At 40.4% G+C, this 17,681-nt stretch overlaps 2 protein-coding genes across 6 annotated transcripts in view; one reads left to right on the plus strand and one right to left on the minus strand.

The window, feature by feature from the left end:
- Positions 1-556: 556 nt before the first annotated feature.
- Positions 557-13,005, minus strand: ANAPC16 (anaphase promoting complex subunit 16). 2 transcript variants are annotated; one of them, XM_055324931.1, is made up of 4 exons: positions 12,895-13,005; positions 8,348-8,516; positions 2,279-2,353; positions 557-1,378 (listed from the first exon to the last, which is right to left on the minus strand). In XM_055324931.1, the coding sequence occupies exons 2-4, from the start codon at positions 8,487-8,489 to the stop codon at positions 1,263-1,265; spliced, it is 333 nt and encodes a 110-aa protein (XP_055180906.1). In that variant the 5' UTR covers positions 8,490-8,516; positions 12,895-13,005; the 3' UTR covers positions 557-1,262. The 2 variants fall into 2 exon arrangements, with proteins under 2 accessions (XP_055180906.1, XP_055180907.1); XM_055324932.1 differs by lacking the exon at positions 2,279-2,353.
- Positions 12,648-17,681, plus strand: part of ASCC1 (activating signal cointegrator 1 complex subunit 1) — a 100,198-nt gene continuing 95,164 nt past the window's right edge. For 2 of the 4 annotated variants that reach the window (XM_055324926.1, XM_055324927.1), the window contains exons 1-4: positions 12,648-12,827; positions 13,188-13,315; positions 15,512-15,656; positions 16,972-17,071. In XM_055324926.1, coding sequence (XP_055180901.1) covers positions 12,674-12,827; positions 13,188-13,315; positions 15,512-15,656; positions 16,972-17,071 — 527 coding nt within the window. In that variant the 5' untranslated portion in view covers positions 12,648-12,673. Of the gene's footprint in view, positions 12,828-13,187; positions 13,320-15,511; positions 15,657-16,971; positions 17,072-17,681 lie in introns of those variants that run through there. The other 2 variants (XM_055324929.1, XM_055324928.1) reach the window with 2 other exon arrangements.

The raw sequence follows: 17,681 nt of genomic DNA on the forward strand, positions 1-17,681 counted from the left end.
TTATCAACCAACTGAAATCTGTTCCAGGTGCCAAGATTTCCTTCTGCCTGGACTATGTGACCATGAGTAGGTCTTTAACATCTCTGTGCTCAGATTCAGTGAGTCATACTACTGACTCAATGGTCACCACCTCCTTATCAGATAGCATGTGTTAAACATTTTGAACTTCTGAGATTAGGGCCAATTGCTACTAGGATTATATTTACTCACAATTAAGCAACGCTAAGCAGGTCAGGTACAAGTTAGCAAGCAGGACAAAGGCAAATGCTATCAAGGCAAAATTAGCATACAATCTAAAATAAATGATTTTCCTAAGTGTACTATGAGGTCCCATGAGGGAGAAGAAAGAATGTCTCTTAGCTTTCCAGGTCTTTTCACATCATGGTGTGAAAGCCTACTAAATTCATATAGTTCTATAATGACAAATATCCCTGAGATAAAGGAAATCTATCATTTGCTAAGGAGAAATGTTTTTAGATTGCCTTCTTATAAAAAGTAATTTGACCTCTTCCCCCTATCCCAAATCCCTGAGACTTTGAAAGGATAAAGAAACCAATTTGGAGCTCTTTCAAAGGATTTATTTGCTACAGAATTGCTTGAGCCCACCAACAAGATGAACTCGGGATTTCTGTGTTTAAAAGGATTTTGCTCATGGATTTATTTTTACAAGTGCTTCAACATTCAAAAAGTAATTCTTTTTGCCAGTATTTGGCATGTCTAGAAGAGGTTAGAAAAAGTTAGAATCTATAGAATTAGATGTCTAAAAATAGAAAAAAACCCAAACATTTTAAAACTCCTCATTTGGACAGGTCCTGAGTTGAAATCACATTCATCTGCAAGAAGAACTGTTTTAGGTCAGAAACACTGTGTTTTGTAACTCCAGATCCTGATCTTGGATTTAACTGGTGAGGATTCCAGGCACTGCATGAATGACAGGAGAGATGTCATTCAATTGGGCAATTCTGGCATGTGTCCTACCTGGCTTGTAAAGTTTTATAAATATCTCTTAAACCCAAACCTCCGGTTCTCTGATGCCGATTGTCAATCTGATTCTCAATACTTTTTTAAACAAATAAACCAAAAATTTCCCTGCAAGATCATACATTTAAGTATTTGTTGCTTGTGGATAGATACAGAGAAACCAAGTATGGATGTGAATTAACAATTCAGCAAAGGAGCTGTGAATCTCTGGATGGCTGCGTATGTTCCAAGAAAAGTCCCTCGCTGTCCCTGCACTTGCAGAGGTGACCATCCTGGCAAGGTCAACCTGAAGAGGGTGTGAAGCCCAGCAGCTGCTCGATGGGTTTAAACCGCCACTCATCTGCCTCCAGCTCTTCTACCAAACCAGCTAATTTTTCCATCCGAGCAACTTGCTGATCTGTAAAGAGTCAGGAGGCAATATATAATACAACATATTTCCCATGAGACAGTCACCAACCACCAACGTGATCATTGGTTTAAAAATCATTTCTAGAAGGAGGTGCCTGGATGGTTTAGTTGGTTCAGTGTTTAACTCTTGGTTTTAGCTCAGGTCATGATCTCAGGGTCATGGGATCGAGCCCCACATTGGATTCTTTCCCTTTCCCTTTGCCCGTCGTCCCCCTGCTTTTTCTCTTTAAAATAAGTAAAATAAATAAAATCTTTTAAAAAAGATAAATATCTAGAAGATTTTCCCCCTCAATATTTAAGTGTTAGGGCCTTATTCTGTTAGAAGATTAAATCTAAAAAAAAAGAAAAAAAGAAAAAAAAGGAAGGTGTATGTATCCTCTCTGCCATAGTGATTTGTGTACTAAAATCCTAGCATTCCAAGCAACTGCAGCTTTCCCTCCTACTTATGCCTTCAAGGGAGAAACATAATTCCCTGATGCATAAATGAAGGCCACAGAAGAGGTGCTACCGGCTCTTAGAGTGCAGACAGACCATAAAGTATCACATAAATACTTGAAAAATGAAGATGAGGATGGTAAATAAACAGTGAAGGTCAATGACAAAAGGTTTCAGAAAAGGGAGGAAAAAGCAACACAAGGGGAGTAGAATGCATGAATTTCTCTAGAAAACTAACCCTTTACACTCTAGCTTTGAGCCTCAATGTAGACATTTTGTCTGGCTTAAGTAGAATGCTTTTGTCTGCAGGTAATTTAGAAAGTTCACTTAAAACAGCCTTGTTGAGTTTCAGGAGTTTTTGTCACAAAGCACACTGATCTTTCTGAATCCTCCTCTCCTATCCCCCTGTCCCCAACTTATTCTCACAGTTAGCATACAACACTCATGGGCTTACCATGTTTCACCTGTTTAAGTGTAGATGCCACTTGATAACTGAAAACGGATTCGCAGAGGAATCTCTCAGAGCCATCTACAAACAGAAGAGGAAAAGTTTTAATGTGCTCTAAAGGTTTTATGGCTTCTGATAAACCAAGTAAACGTGCCCATTCTTTTCAATGCTTTCACATTCAGGGTCCAGTTTTCAGTGTTTACAAAGAGGGCTTTCTGTTTCATTTAGAACTAACAGTGCTCTGCTATAAAAGCTACTTCTTCTATACCTAGAATATTACAACAGTTCGTCTACTTGTTTCACAGTTTAAAATATTTAAAAAAAACAAAAATAAGAAACCTCAGTGTGATGTCTTGGTCAACATTTCTCCCCTCCTAACCTGACAGTTTCTTAATGTTCTCCTATTCTGCATGTCAGGCAAAGACTGACATCTGACACATTTGGCCACGTGGCTCCTGTGCTATCAAAATACAAAGGCACATCAAAACTCTAAATCACTTTTAATTCTGAAAAGTAAAGCTGAGGGGGAAATAGCTGTTGTTGATTTTTAACATATCAAATTACATCACTATGACCATCACATAGGACTGCTGGGAAATTTTATTCTGTAAACGCAAATTGTAACCTTGATTTTCCAACTGAACCAAAACACTGCAATTTGCATGGTGATAAGAGTATGGTGCAATTTCAGAACCTAGCATTGTACTGGTGCCAAGAACTGGTAACAAGAAGGTAGCTAACTCAGTCACAACAGCACTTGGAATAGGATTGTGAAACATAACCTAGTTCACGTTATTGTCAGACAAGGGCAAAATATACCCCCAAAGACACAGAGCTCATATAGGAAAATGTGAGTTTTAAAAAGGTAGCAGAAACTATTTGGGGAAGGTGTCTTATTGCAAAAATCCTAAAACAAATGGAGGAAGAGTACACAGCTGTCTTTTTTTAGGTGGTAGTTCATGCCAGCACTACTAAGTGTCAAGCACTCACCCATCAATCATGGGTTGGCATGTCAGCCAGCTATTAAGTGACAAGGAGATAGGACTAACACATTCTGGCTTCATGTTGAGTTTCACACAAGGCTGACCTTACTTCAGAAGTCCTGTTGTAGAAATAAAAGAAACCTCATTTGAAAGAGTCAGGAGGCCAGAAGGGGGAGCTCTCATGCCCTAACTCTCCTGGTCAATGGCCGACCCTAACAAGAGGAGGCAAATTTTGCTTTCCCAGAAGAAGAAGCTTATTATTTTGCTACCCTAGCAGGACGAAAAAAGTTTTTCTTCTTGCCAGGCAATAGCTCGGCCAATGAGAAACTGTCACAACTCAGCCAATGAAAAACCACTACACTTCACCAATGTCTAGTTTGTGCCAATGGATTTTTTATTTATAACATAGTTTCTCCCAACTCCCCCCTTTCCTCTCCTTTGTTCTCTGGACTTGCCTATGGTTATACCATTGCCTGCCTGTCCTTGGTCACAATTCTCTGCTATTCCTGAATAAATCCATTTTTGCTGGTAAAATAATGTGAGTTATTTTTAAGATTAACATGGTAAGGGGAGCCTGGCTGGATCAGTTGGTTGAGCATGTGACTCTCTTGATCTTGGGGTCCTGAGTTCAAGTGCATGTTGGCCCTAAAGTTTACTTAAAACAAAAAACCAAAAAGATCGGAGGTAGGCCTGAACAGCTCAGTTGGTTAAGTGTCTGACTCTTGATCTCAGGGTTGTGAGTTCAAGCCCCATGTTGGGCTTCATATGGGGTGAGGAGCTTACTTAACAAAAAAACAAAACAGATTAGTGTGCCTGGCTGACTTAGTTGGTGGAACATGCAGCATGCAACTCCTGATCTCAGGGTTTTCGAGTTCAAGGCCCACCTTTGGTGTAGATAGAGATTACTTAAAAATAAAAAAATCTTTAAAAAAAGATTAACACAATAAACAGTAAAACCATAGATATTGTATCCAAATGGCTTGAATATACAACCAAAAGGTCTTCTGTCCAATATTATATTCAAAATTGATGTAAAAAGAAATTAAAATGTAATTATTTTTATACATGTATTTTTGTATGCATAATATGTATCATTTCGAAATACTATTTCACAAAGTACTATACCCCTTAGGAAGAGTGTTACTTCTTTAAATTCAACCTCTTTTTTTTTAAAGTTATTTAAGTGAGCGAGAGCAAGAGAGATAGAGAGAGAACACGAGTGGGAGGAGGAGCAGAGGTTGAGGGAGAAGCAGACTCCCCCTGCTGAGCAGGAAGCCCACATGGGGCTAGATCCTGGCACTCCAGGATCATGACAGAGCTGAAGGCAGACACTTAACCGACTGAACCACCCAGTGCCCCAAATTTAACCTCTTCTATATTATGTACTATATAGTATATGATCCTATCCCCTTCTCCCTCCCCCATTCTTCTGGGTGAATGGAAGTCATTTGTGAGCAAATCATTTAAACTGAGCAAAAAATTTTTATTTTCAATTAACCAAATATTATACTGACTGTTCAGTTTATTATGTAAATATTCCAGTGTTCACTATTCATACCTTGGCTTAAAGGGTCAAATTATAACTCAAGTTTATTTTAGAAAGAGCAAAGCATAGAGAACTAGAGTCCACTTCTCAGGTAGTTTGATCCTGAACTTTAGAATCTCATGCAAGGCAGTGGGGATTCTGGGCTATACGGATCAGGCCAAAATGTATTTGGAAACTCTTGGAAGTGCTACCTCCCACTTACATTTAATCACAGGTGCTATTAGGATAAAATGCTTAAGTTATAACATTTGCATTTTTCCCTTGGCATTGAACTTCAAAGCAAAGAGATGTAAGCTAATCTTTCAAAAAGGCACCTGCATATCACTTTACCATTCTGTATGCCTATGGAACACACTTTCGCTGATTTGCAGCTCTGTAATAGCCACAAAGTCCACTGCTTCTTAGTCACATCCTAATAGATGTGATATCTGTACCAATCTAAAGCCTGGAATTTCTCTAGAGAGGAGTCAGCCTGGGGCAATCATTCTTCTATTTAGAAATTGTAATCAAACCCTTTGTAACACACCAAGTAGCAATGCATCAGTTTTCCTCCTAAGGGACAAGCAAAGGTTATAAGTAGTGAAAAGTTCAGTAAATTGCCCAAATCTAACATCATGCCAAGTCCAATAAATAGGATGCTATCAGATTCATTTAAAAGAATATTACCTCACAGCAGGAAATTAGACAATGCCAGATAATTTATGCTTTAGCAGCCTACAATGTCACTAAAATTCAGCTACTTCTGGGCTGGAAGGTAGTCTCTAATTTGCTCCCTAATCTGAGTGAGGACAATCATAGCCAAGGGCAGGAAGAATGCTGAAAACTGCTGTACAGATCTTTGGTTTATGATGGGGTTATATCCTGATAAACCCATTCTAAGCTAAAAATACTAAGTTGAAAATGCATTTACTACACCTAAACTACTGAACATCATTAGGTAGCCTAACCTACCTTAAACATGCTTAGAACACTTACATTAGCCTACAGTTGCAAAAAATCATCTAACACAAAGCCTATTTTATAATAAAGTGTCAAATATCTCTTGTAAATTATTGAATACCATACTGAAAGTGAAAACCAGGAATGGTTGTATGGGTACAGAATGGTTGTGAGTATATCGGTTGTTTACCTTGGTGATCGTGTGGCTGAGAACTGTGGCTCCCTGCCCCTGCCCAGCATCCTAAGAGACTACCGAACCAAATATTGTTGGCTCAGGAAAAGATCAAATTTCAAAACTCAAAGTATGCTTTCTACTAAATGCATATAGCTTTTGCACCCCGGTAAAGTAAAAAAATCTTAAGTCGAACCATCAGTAAATTGGGGACCATGTATACATTGCTTATGTGAAGTGTCTAGACTGGATGCACAAGAATGTTTATTCAAAAGGTTAAGTACATTATCTGGGTTTCACAGAAGGATGCAAGATCAATTTGAACCTGTTAAGATTATAAATAGTATCCAACCTTGGCTCCTGATTGCTTTTCTTCCTTACTGTGAAAAGGCAACTTTTCCTACTCTGTTTTCATATTTGATCAAACTACTCTAAGAAAAATGGTCAGGTACCTGTGCATTAGATTAACTGTATAATAGCATCACCTATAAACATTGTAGAATATGCTTCTAAATCTAACATCCTTATTAAATTTCATTTAGCAATACTCTTTCAATTTAACATTTTTGATTTGAGTAGGATAGTTCATGGATTACCATTTCTAATTTTTCATAGTCTGTCCTTAAGTGTAAGTAGCTTTAAAATACAGCTAAAACTTTAAACCTAAGGGAATGAAAACTCTGCATTTTGAATTTTTTATTTTTTTTTTTGCATTTTGAATTTAAACCTAATATAAATTCGTCCTACAACAGAAAGCCAACACATTCTTCCATGGAGCATACTGGGATGGAGTAAAATGGATAGAACTAAAACTTGTTAGAACCTCAACATTCAGACTAATCTTAGGAGCCTTTCTTCTTTAACATTTCCAAGTAATCTGGAGTATACTGATACAGAATGCTTATAGCTTTGAGACTAAGGAGGAGGAGACTAATACCTCCTGTATTAAATTTCTCCTGTAGCTAGAATTTAAATGACTTCAATCTTAGAGTCCATTGTTAAACATCAATTCCTTTTCTGCTGCTGTAAGACTCATTAAGCAATTTAAGTGCCTCCAACTTTTGATTTTTTTGTGGGCAACTTCCTTAACACCAGGTCTCTGCTGCATATAAGACGTCAAAAATGTAGTGCCACATATGGTAAACAAGGCCCCAATTGTTCACTACATCCAGAGTCAGTGATACTAATTCAAGAATTCAGTTAACAAAACTAAAGAAAACGAGAAGGCAAAGACAGAAGTACATACATCTCAGATATATCACTAACTATATTACCTGACTAATTCACCAACTTGATTTGAACCAATTCTAGAGGCTTGTGGTCCTAGTTTTCTCATGTCTCTCAGTCACAAATGATTCTTCTGTTTGTCCTGGCTTTAACCCAAAACTCTTTTCACCTGATATAAATGAATAAAGTTTACTCCAAAAAGCTTACTTCTAACTATAGTTTGTACCTTGCTCAGAGATTTCTAGATTAATTTTTAAATATACTTACCAAAATTTGCAATTTAAAGTAAAAAAGATCAACACAAAACTAAGCACAAAGTGCTAGCAGGTAGATTTTGAATCCTTAATAGTTCTTTGCTGACTTTTTTCAAAGTGTGACAGTTTAATAGTTATGGACGAATCTTTCATGAGCATCCATTGAATGTCAGTCAAAAGAAAAGATTTCTGTGCTGCACCCTAGACCAATTTAGTATCTCTAAGGTGGGTAGAAATGTGCATTTTAAATAAGCTCTTCAGGTGATTTTTATGCTCCCTATTAAGAATTTACTGGTCTAGCTCCTCAAGTGACACGTATCCCATGAATTTCAGGTATCAATGCAGTGTCATGCTTACAGCCTGTGCTCTGATCCCGGCTAGCCAGTTTGCAAATGTGTGCTGAGTAGGATGTGGATGATTTGATACAAACCCAGCTCCCGTGCTAGAAAAACCATATGGTACTGTTCTACAGTGGGCCAAGGGAGCCATCTTCACATATAAGAGTAGTATATTAGTTTTTATTTCTTCTTAGAACCTATTTGATGAGGTTAATCTAGGAGTAGATTAATTACATTAGAAAGAAATATATCAAACCTACTCATCATAGGGAGGCAGACTGGTGCCAGGAATAAAGCAAACTGGAGAAGGAGGTCAAGAAAATTCTTGGTTCTAGTGCTGACTTTGTCTTTAATGTGGTCAAATCACATTAACTTTTTTGGGTCTAAATAAGTCTAGATGACTTCCTTGATTTCCAAAGCTTTTTTCAGCTCCAAAATTTTGATTCTGGAGAAAGATCTGTGTTTTGAGCATAATATTTTGAAATGGGGACAAGTGATGAAATGTGGAGCTGAAATCAGGGCAAACTTGTCTCTAATCTGCTTAATAGCTTCTTTACAATTAATATTCATTGCAGGTCAGAATCCAATTATTCAGCAAAAAGCAGCATGAGATCACCTTCTAACATCTCTCCAGCTCCTTTGGGGTAGGTGAAAAGGGCTTTCCGTGGTGGGGCAAGGTCTGAGACACTGAAACCAGATCCAGTGACAGAACTTCCACTGACCCCACCAGCTGAGGAGGATGATGAAGAGGCAGCCATTTCCTCTCTAGCAGAATTCTCACTTCACTACAGAGAAAGAAAAACAGCAATTGGCAAGTTTATGGAAGTGAGACTGACAACATTTCATTCTAGCTGCCATAAAAGCCAGCATACAGTTTAGTAAAGAATTAGCTCCCCCTTTTTCTACCCTCTCTGTTCCCACAATCTTTTACTGATTGTGCCTCATACCAAAATGTCTCTTAGGATTTTATGTGAAAGTATGTTTATTCTGTTTTTCTACTTAAAACACTTACTTCCTATCATTAGCAAACTGTTTATATGGCTTGGGATCGACTGTGGGTGATTTATGGGTTATGAAGGGGTGATATGGCAGTGCCGAGGTAGCCATTTGACTGAGGAAATAAATTTTATGAGGATAAAACAACATGCCTCATAGGACAGTTTGTCTTGGCTACATCCTGACAAAGCCACACCAAAAAATTCACTTATAAAATTTTCCAAATAAAATTCCAGAATAACACTGTGTTCTGTTCCCAAGGAAAGGGAATTGGTTAGGAAATACATATTTGTCCTTTCATTAAAAATGTTTTAAAAACTTTTTCATCCAAATGTAATACCCAAATTGATCACTTGGTGGCATCCCCAAACTGGAAGAAAATAGCTCATAAAATGATCTTCAAATTCATGGTTTATTATGAATACAGCAGCTGTGTTTAACCCTATGTCATATCAAAAAGCCCAAATGCAAATGGGAAAATCTGTACTGAATACATGATTCCTTACAGAAGTTCAAAACAAAAATACTACTTTTTGCCACTGAAGCTTATATTACATACTTAAATAAGATTCTAAGATGTTTATGTTTTCTAAAAAGAATAGTCTAGCACTGTGCTAATAGAACTTTATGCCATAATGGAAATGTTCTAACATTTCTGTGCAGTCCAACATGATAGCCATTAACCTCACGTGGCTATTAGTCCAGTATGACTGAAGAACTGTGTTTTAATTTAAAAAATTAAAAAAAAAAAATCCCTACACCAACGTGGGGCTTGAACTCACATCCCTGAGATCAAGAATTGCATGCTCCACCAACTGAACCCAGCCAGGTACCCCGGAAGAACTGTATTTTAGATTATGTATTTAATATTAATTGAAATTTAAATAGCCACATATGGCTAGTGGTTACTGTACTGGATAGTACAACTCAAGTATTTAGACAAAAAAATAACTATACTGAATTGTATGCTTTAAGATAGCTAATAGTTAATTTTATGTTATGCGAATTTTAGCTCAATTAAAAAAAATGACTTTTAAAAAATGGGGCGGCCTGGGTGGCTGAGCGGTTGAGTGTTTGCCTTCAGCTCAGGGCATGATCCTAGGTGCAGGAATCAAGTCCCGCATCAGGCTCCCTGTGAGGAGCCTCTTCTCCCTCCATCTATGTCTCTGCCTCTCTGTGTGTCTCTCATGAATAAATAAATAAATAAATAAATAACCTTAAGAAAAAAAGGATTTAAAAAATGAATTTCCCTCTTTAATGGCCACCGAGAATTTTAGCCGATTTTTCCCTTCTTTTGCTAGTTGCAAAATAAAGACATTTGTTACAAAAGTTGGAATTTTTTTTTGAAAAAAAAAAGAAAAAATAAGGGTATGCTATTCGGATATAAATCCTATATATACATAATCCAGTTTCTTAGGAAGAAAAATGATATACTTTGCCTTTCTGAAATGCTGGCTGTTCTCGTTTCCTTAATTTTGCGATGATGACTTAAGGCTGTCAGGGCAGCAGAGTTTAGTTTCTGATTTCGTTATATGTCCATAAGTAATATGATTATAAATGAAGAGGGATATGGGAAGAGTAAGGCAACTGCTAGAACCAGAATGTCAGCCTATTTAAAAATACAAATTGATTACGGATATTGTCAAACTTTAAGATCACCTTTTTTCTCTGAGCTCTATAACTTCCAAGTTGTATTCGTATTCATAGAGCCGACAACTTTTCAAGCTGGATTTATATCCAATACTCTGGGCAACACTAGCTTGATATATAGCTTGACAGGTTCTTAAATGCTCTTTTAAACAGAATTTAAGCAGTAATGGACCTGGTCTAAATTTCTAAGTGGATTCTTGTTGGGATTCAAACAAAGAACACAGATAATTTAGCCATCTTTTGGGCAGGTACTCAGTCTTATTTTCCACCAGTTCAGAGCAGAACCTACAGTGAAGTGTTTATCTCACCTAAGACTTAAAACTCTAATCTTCTTCCTACACCTTGAAAAATTCTCTATTCAGTTGCAAATGCAAGGGATACTTTATATTTTGAAATCAGTTGCTCAGCACAGCTCCCTAGGGACTGCCAGAGTGAGGACAGCTTCAAAGGCTAGACGCAGTGTGACTTCTAAACTGAGTATAATCAAAGGAATTCCCTTTCATCTCATTTTCCTTCAAACTCAGAACTACTATCATTCAATACACAAAATGGCCAGGGTTGGAAACTGGAGTGTGCAATTAGCACAAAGCTACTTTTACATAAATAAGCAGTTTACTGCTGAGGTAGATAGAATAACACCTAAGTAATTTCTAGCTTTAAAGATTCAGGTTGAATTTTACATGCTGTCAGCAGATGGTAACAGGAAGTAGAGTGAAGCGAACAATAAACAATAAACCCCTGCTTTGTCACACTGCTTTATGAAGGCAGGCATTCTGATCATCAGAACCAAATACAATGCTTGGCCTATACTAAGTAGCTGTTGATTTAAATAAATGCTTGCTAAATGAATTAAACATTTCACAGGAACCACAAAATTCCTTAAAGGTCATCTTGTTGGATTCCCTCGCTTTACAGAAGAACAAACAAAACTGAGCTATACAAACGTTAGCTTACATGCTGTGACATTCTTCAAGCAATGGCTTTGTGGGCATATCATGTGCCATGTGAGAGGTAAAACAGCATAGTGGTTAGAGTTCAGGCTCTGGGTTCAGGTGGTGGTTTTGCTATTTAGCTTGCTGTATGGCTCTGGACAAATCCCTTCACCTCTCTGCTCCTCAGTCACCTCATCTCTAAGATGGGGATAATAACAGTACTTCCTTCATAAAGGTGTCACAATGGTTAGTATAACCAAAGCATTTGGGATAGTCACAGGCATAATAAACATTCAGTATCAGCTATCCAAAATTAGTAATGGATATTTACTCCTGAATCCCCCCCCCCATGCAGATCCCAGTTTTTTATCCATAGTATGTCCAAACACACTCAAGAGAGGTGTTAATTCTCTGCGCTTGGCAGAGTCAGAAAGCTCGCAGAAGGGAAAGGATCTCTGCTCAGCAAGAGGGAAGGTGCCCTCCATCAACGTACTTGACACTCTCCTTTTTAAGGTTCAGGAGTTTAAGAAGAATTCTATGATCTAGGAAAACAGGGGTGGTGGTGGTGAAATGAGTTGTCTTTCTATCCTCGAGGCCTAGCACACAACCTGGGTCAGAACGTTTCCTGAATGAATACCGAACAAATGACAAGAACGCAGGGCTAGTGGCTCAGCAAAGGTTACAAGGGAGGGATGGAGAAGCGGGCTGTCACGAGGGTTGGTCCATTATTGAGGTTTTTTTTTTTTTCTTTTTTTTTTCCCCGTCCTCATTCTGCAGATCTAATACATTCTGTATTAACACAACTCTCTCCCACCCCAGGCTGCTGGGCCCCAGTCAGGTCCTCCGCAAAACTCTGCCTAATGAATAAATGTTCATGATGAAGTAGCCTGGGCTTTGGCTCTCGAAGGGAAGCTGAGTCCGTTGGCCTTAGAGATGCCCAGAGCAGAGCAAGGCCACCTGGGGGGGGGGGGTAGGGGGGCGCAGCATCTACTCCAGGTACGAGGGATGACTTCCGTTTTCATCAACTTTACTTCCTGTCGGATGTATACCTATTAAAAAGAATTCCTCCCTTTAGAAGAAGTCTCCTTACGAAAATGATGCTTTAGGAAAGTATTTCTGGCACGATGCCAGATTATTAGAAGCAATCGTCGAATTCCACCATCAACAAATCGTTCCACTTGAACCGCGAGCTCACCACCCAAACCGAGGCAGCAGCTAAACACCAGGTGCGGTGGCGGAAAAAAAAAAAAAAAAAAAAGGAGGGTGGGGCTGGAAACCGGGAGGGAAGAGCGCCCGCGGCTGCTGCCAAACCAACTCCAAGGCAAGCTTTTCCTGCCCTTTCCCCGCTCGGTCTCAAGGGGGCGATGCTACCCGCGCCGCCCCACCGCGCAGGCGCCAGCTCTCCGCGCGCATGCGCACCCCGTCCGGCGCGGCCTAAGGAAATTTCCTCTCTCACGCTCCCACCGAAGCAGGCTCCAGTCTCTCCTCCTATCTTCTCCATTTTACTAGTCCCTGCAGGTAGGATCCCACGGATCGACTCCCTTCCACCAAGCTCCCGGGAGGTCCCTAAGCCTCGGCCACTTACCTCAGCGGATTTGGCGCTTTCCCCTACAGCCCCGCCCCCAGGGCCAGCCAGAGCGGCAGCCTTTACAACGACGAGGACGGCGGCGTGCGCGCGCCCGCGCAGAGGAAGCCGGCGGCGTGCGCGCGCCCGCGCGCCGGGAGGGGTGGGGTGGGGGCGTGGCCGGGGCGTGGCCGGGGCTGGATCGCGCGCGCCCGCAGAGGACTTCCGGGTCTTGCGCGCCTACCTGGCTTTCCCGCGGGGTTCCTGCCGCCCCGGGGTTCCTCGCTGTTTTTGGCTTGTTTTTATGATTCTAGGCTTCACCTTCCCCCACGACATCGAAGGCCCTCTGCTCTCCGCGCTCTCCAGACTGCCCCGAAGCAGGGTTACGTGGGTCAGCCCCCGTCTTTCAGACAGTCTCGTAGGCCCGGTGCCCTACGGAAAGGCAGGTGAAGTTCGCTGTCCCTTACTCCAGAGCCGTGGTCTGAGGGTCCGACCTAATCATCAACGTCTCCTTTTGTGAAGCGCCTATTTTTTATTTTTTGATTTTGTGAGGCCCTGGGGAATAGGCCACCACGGGCGTAATGTCAGTGCTCTGTTGCTGATGGATCCCGGCGTCGTCCGAGGGTTTATCTTCCATGTTGTGACTTCTCACAACGCAAAATCCCCCCTTGGTTCTGTAAGCACGTCACCAGCCACAGTGACGTCACTTGCTGAGGGTTGGATTGGGCTTTAAGTACTTAGTGCATTGATCAGTTGCACTTACTTGTGCACATGATCAATGCACAAGTGCATTAAACAAGTGCATTAAGTGTTTTTTGGGCTTTAGTTGTTTATTTTTTTATTTACTTTTTTTTTTAAAGATTTTGTTTATTTATTCATGATAGACACAGAGAAAGAGAGAGGGAGATAGAAAGAGACACAGAGACACAGGCAGAAGCAGGCTCCATGCAGGGAGCCTGACGTGGGACTTGATCCCGGGACTCCAGGATCAGGCCCTGGGCTGAAGGCGGCGCTAAACCGCTGAGCCACCAGGGCTGCCCTGGGCTTTAGTTGTTTAAATTGAAACTTAAATTTTAATGCACTGTTTAAAGTTTAAATTTTAATGCATTACATTTTAATGCCTTTTGTGCCCAAAATGCACAAGTGCATTAAGTAATTGTTTTGGGGCTTTTTCTTTATTTGTGGGCTTCCAAGACCGTAACCTATGTGGTTAGAAACATTGGTTGAACTTAATTTTTTTTTAATTTATTTATGATAGTCACACACAGAGAGAGAGAGAGAGAGAGAGACAGAGAGAGGCAGAGAAGCAGGCTCCATGCACCGGGAGCCCAACGTGGGATTCGATCCCGGGTCTCCAGGATCGCGCCCTGGGCCAAAGGCAGGCGCCAAACCGCTGCGCCACCCAGGGATCCCACATTGGTTGAACTTAATCACAGCTAGCCAGTAAGGAACCTTTGTTTCCTTAATTTTTTTTTTTTAAAGATTTTATTTATTTATTCGTGAGAGACCACAGAGAGAGAGGAAGAGACACGGGCAGAGGGAGAAGCAGGCTGCCCATGAGGAGCCTGATGCGGGCCTCCATCCTGGGACCCCAGGATCACGACCTGAGTGGAAGGCGGATGCTCAACCACTGAGCCACCCAGGTGCCTTGTTCCCTTAATTCTTGGCTCATTAAGTGGTGACTAGAAGCTTGGCTTCTCAATGAGCTATGTACATCTTTGAAGAGTGGCCTATAGAAATGGATTCCTCCCCTCAGCAGTGTGTTGGTTTGAAGAACCATGTTGGTTAAGTCATGTTTTAACTGTTCTGATGGGCAACAGGACCTAATTCTGAGGTATATATTTCTTGCACCTCTAAAAGTATTTAGGGGTTATTTACCCCCCTGAAGGATAAGTGTGCTACACATTCCTAATCCTCTTAATTATCATGCTGGATAAAAAGAGTGAGACACTTAGCGAATGGTTAGATAAACATAGAAGGTTGTATCCTACTTCAAGTTAAAATAATAAAGACATCTGTTCTCTCAAACTCACAGGCTGTATAGAGAGCGAAGAGTATCTTTTAATCACCATTTCTTAGAATGCTGAAATAGTTTACAGATTACTGTCTAGGGGCACCCGGCTGGCTCAGTTGGTGGAGCAAGTGACTCGAGCTCAGGGTTGTGAATTCGAGCCCAATTTTGGGTGTGGAGATTACTTAAAAATAAAATATTTGGAAGCACAAACAGGGACGCCTGGGTGTCTCAGCGGTTGAGCACCTACCTTTGGCCCAGGGTGTGATCCTGGAGACCCGGGATTGAGTTCCGCATCAGGCTCCCCGCATGGAGCCTGCTTCTCCCTCTGCCTGTGTCTCAGCCTCTCTTTCTCTGTGTCTCTCATGAATAAATAAATAAAATCTTTTAAAAAAAAAGAAAGCAAAAAAAAATTACTGTCTAGAGTGAACCAGGCATGGAATGCTGTCGTGGAAAATATAAAAACTGACTTAAAATAGCTTGCAGATCAGGGAAATCTAATGGAAACAGTGCTGCTTTTGTTTAGGAAGTGCTGTGAACTGATGTCTGATTACATAATGATCCATAAAATAGAGATAGGGTTTTATTTCTGATTAAAACAGGGTAAGGTGATCATTTGTTTTTCAGGATTTCACAAGAATATTGTTCAAAGAAAGTATCATGGAAGTTCTGCGCCCACAACTTGTAAGAATTGGTGGACGGATTTACAGAAAAAATCCCATCCAAGAACAGACTTACCAACATGAAGAAGAAGATGAAGACTTCTATCAAGGTAATCCTAGTTGTTCTTTGGTCACATTAGTACAATGTTCTTTGCACTGTGGAAACAATGCTTTAAGTGTTTCTATGTGAACACTGAAATTTGAGCTATTTGGCTTCTACCTAGCTCCATTTGTGTTGACATAGTCTAAGGGGACCGATGACTTTAAGTTTGATGAAGCATTCTTATTTGCACTTCCTAAATCACGTTTCATCTTTGGGCAGAGACTTAAGTATAATAAGGAGTAATTTTAGTAAACTGTTAATGTTAACCATGAATATTCTGTGACAAAATTAAGCTCCTTTTTTTTTTCTTTTTAAAGATTTTATTTATTTACTCATGAGAGACAGAGAGAGAAAGAGAGGGAGAGACACAGGCAGAGGGAGAAGCAGGCTCCATGCAGAGAGCCCGATGTGGGACTCGATCCCGGGACTCCAGGCTCACGCCCTGGGCCGAAGGCAAGACGCTCGACCGCTGAGCCACCCAGGGATCCCAAAATTAAGTTCCTTTATCTGTAAAGTTGTGAAATAATATATATAAGTTGGTGAAATAAGTGAAATATGTATTTTGTCCAGTGCCCCAAAATGTTAACTGTTGTTATTTGTTTCTTCTTTGTACTCATACAGGCAGTTCCAAATATACAACTAACATAAATAGGGATAATTTTAAGAAGTAAACAGTGGAGATAGATTATGAATATTTTCAAGCCAATTAACTTGGGCATGAGTTTAATGCCTCAGTAGAGCTTTTCAGGTTCTCTGCTTCCTTTTCCTTTTGGTTTATAAGCTTTCCCATCAGGCCGTAAGCCTTGGGGATTTGTCTTCCCTCTGGTTTTCCCCATTGTTTCCCTTCAGCCTTGGGGACTTGACCTTCTTTACTTGACCCTCCTGTGTTTTTAACTGGCGGAATGGAGTAAGTTCTCCCGCTGCTACTCCTGTCTCATTCACTGAAGTAATGTTGTGTTTTAACACTAAAAACTGCTTACTTGCCCACTGTTAGAGGATACATTATGTTACGTGAATTCTCCATAAAAAGAAAAAAAAACTTTTATTGTCTTTGTTTTTTGGGGAGAAAACAGTTAAATGGTGGCATGTATATACTACTTTTCCAAGGTTCTAAGACTGGAAGATTTAAACTAGTCATATGTTTTTTGTTTTTCTTCTAAGAGCAGGTCAGGACTGTTGGAGCAGCATTCTGCAATATAAAGTCTTGGGCTATTCTTTGTGTATATGTGTTTTTTGAAACCTTGAGCATGGTTGGCCAGTGGTGAGAAGACTGCTGTCCACAGAGCAGCAGCTGTAAGCGAGGTGTTATGGTTTCTCTGCAGGCTTTGTGGAGTGTGCAGAGGAGCCCTGTGATGCCTATGAGGTGGTGCAGACACAGCAAGGTTTCCGGTGTACGGTGAAGGCCCCCAGCTTGCTCTACAAGTGAGTGCCCCCCCCCCCCCCCGCCAGCTTCACGGGAAACACTTCCAGGAAACTCTTCAGGAAGCTGACTCTTTCCCATACATATTGCAGTGCTTGACTACTAATGGCAAAACAGTTTCGTGTTTTATGTCTCAGAATTTCTAAGGACTGATTATGGATCAGTTTCATCATTCCAAATGTATCACCAAGCCATGTTGATTTTGCCTCTTAACTATCTTTTGAGTCTACCACTGATCGCATTCTTTATTGAAAGACCAGCACCCTGCTGCATCTTTTTTGGGTTATTTCAAACAGCCTATTTACTAGGCTGTCCGCATTGATTATTGTTCTCCCAGTCGGTTCTTCACATTGATCTTTCTATAAGGCAAATGTGATTATTACTTTTGCTTAAATCCGTCAACTTCCTTCCACTGAAGATGGAATTCTGTTCCACTATAGTGCTGGAATCTGAATGTGACTTAGCCAGCCCTGCATTTTTCAGTCTCAACTCCTTTCACTCTTCTGGTTTTGCACTTATGCCTAGCTAGTTTTCTTCAGTTCTTGAAATATTCCTTTGCTCCTTCCTATCATAGATCTTTGGCACATGCTATTCCTTTTGCCTTATAACTCT

This window comes from Nyctereutes procyonoides, unplaced genomic scaffold (genome assembly GCF_905146905.1).
Source record: "Nyctereutes procyonoides isolate TBG_1078 unplaced genomic scaffold, NYPRO_anot_genome, whole genome shotgun sequence".
Lineage (NCBI taxonomy): Eukaryota > Metazoa > Chordata > Mammalia > Carnivora > Canidae > Nyctereutes > Nyctereutes procyonoides.

What these genes read in the sequence shown, in the direction of transcription:
- ANAPC16 (XM_055324931.1), bottom strand. Translation starts at nt 8,489, where the DNA reads ATGGCTGCCTCTTCATCATCCTCCTCAGCTGGTGGGGTCAGTGGAAGT. An exon ending in AGCTGGAGAGATGTTAGAAG is followed by an intron (nt 2,354 to 8,347) that starts GTGATCTCATGC and finishes TTCTGTTTGTAG; the next exon opens with ATGGCTCTGAGAGATTCCTC. An exon ending in ACTTAAACAGGTGAAACATG is followed by an intron (nt 1,379 to 2,278) that starts GTAAGCCCATGA and finishes GACTCTTTACAG; the next exon opens with ATCAGCAAGTTGCTCGGATG.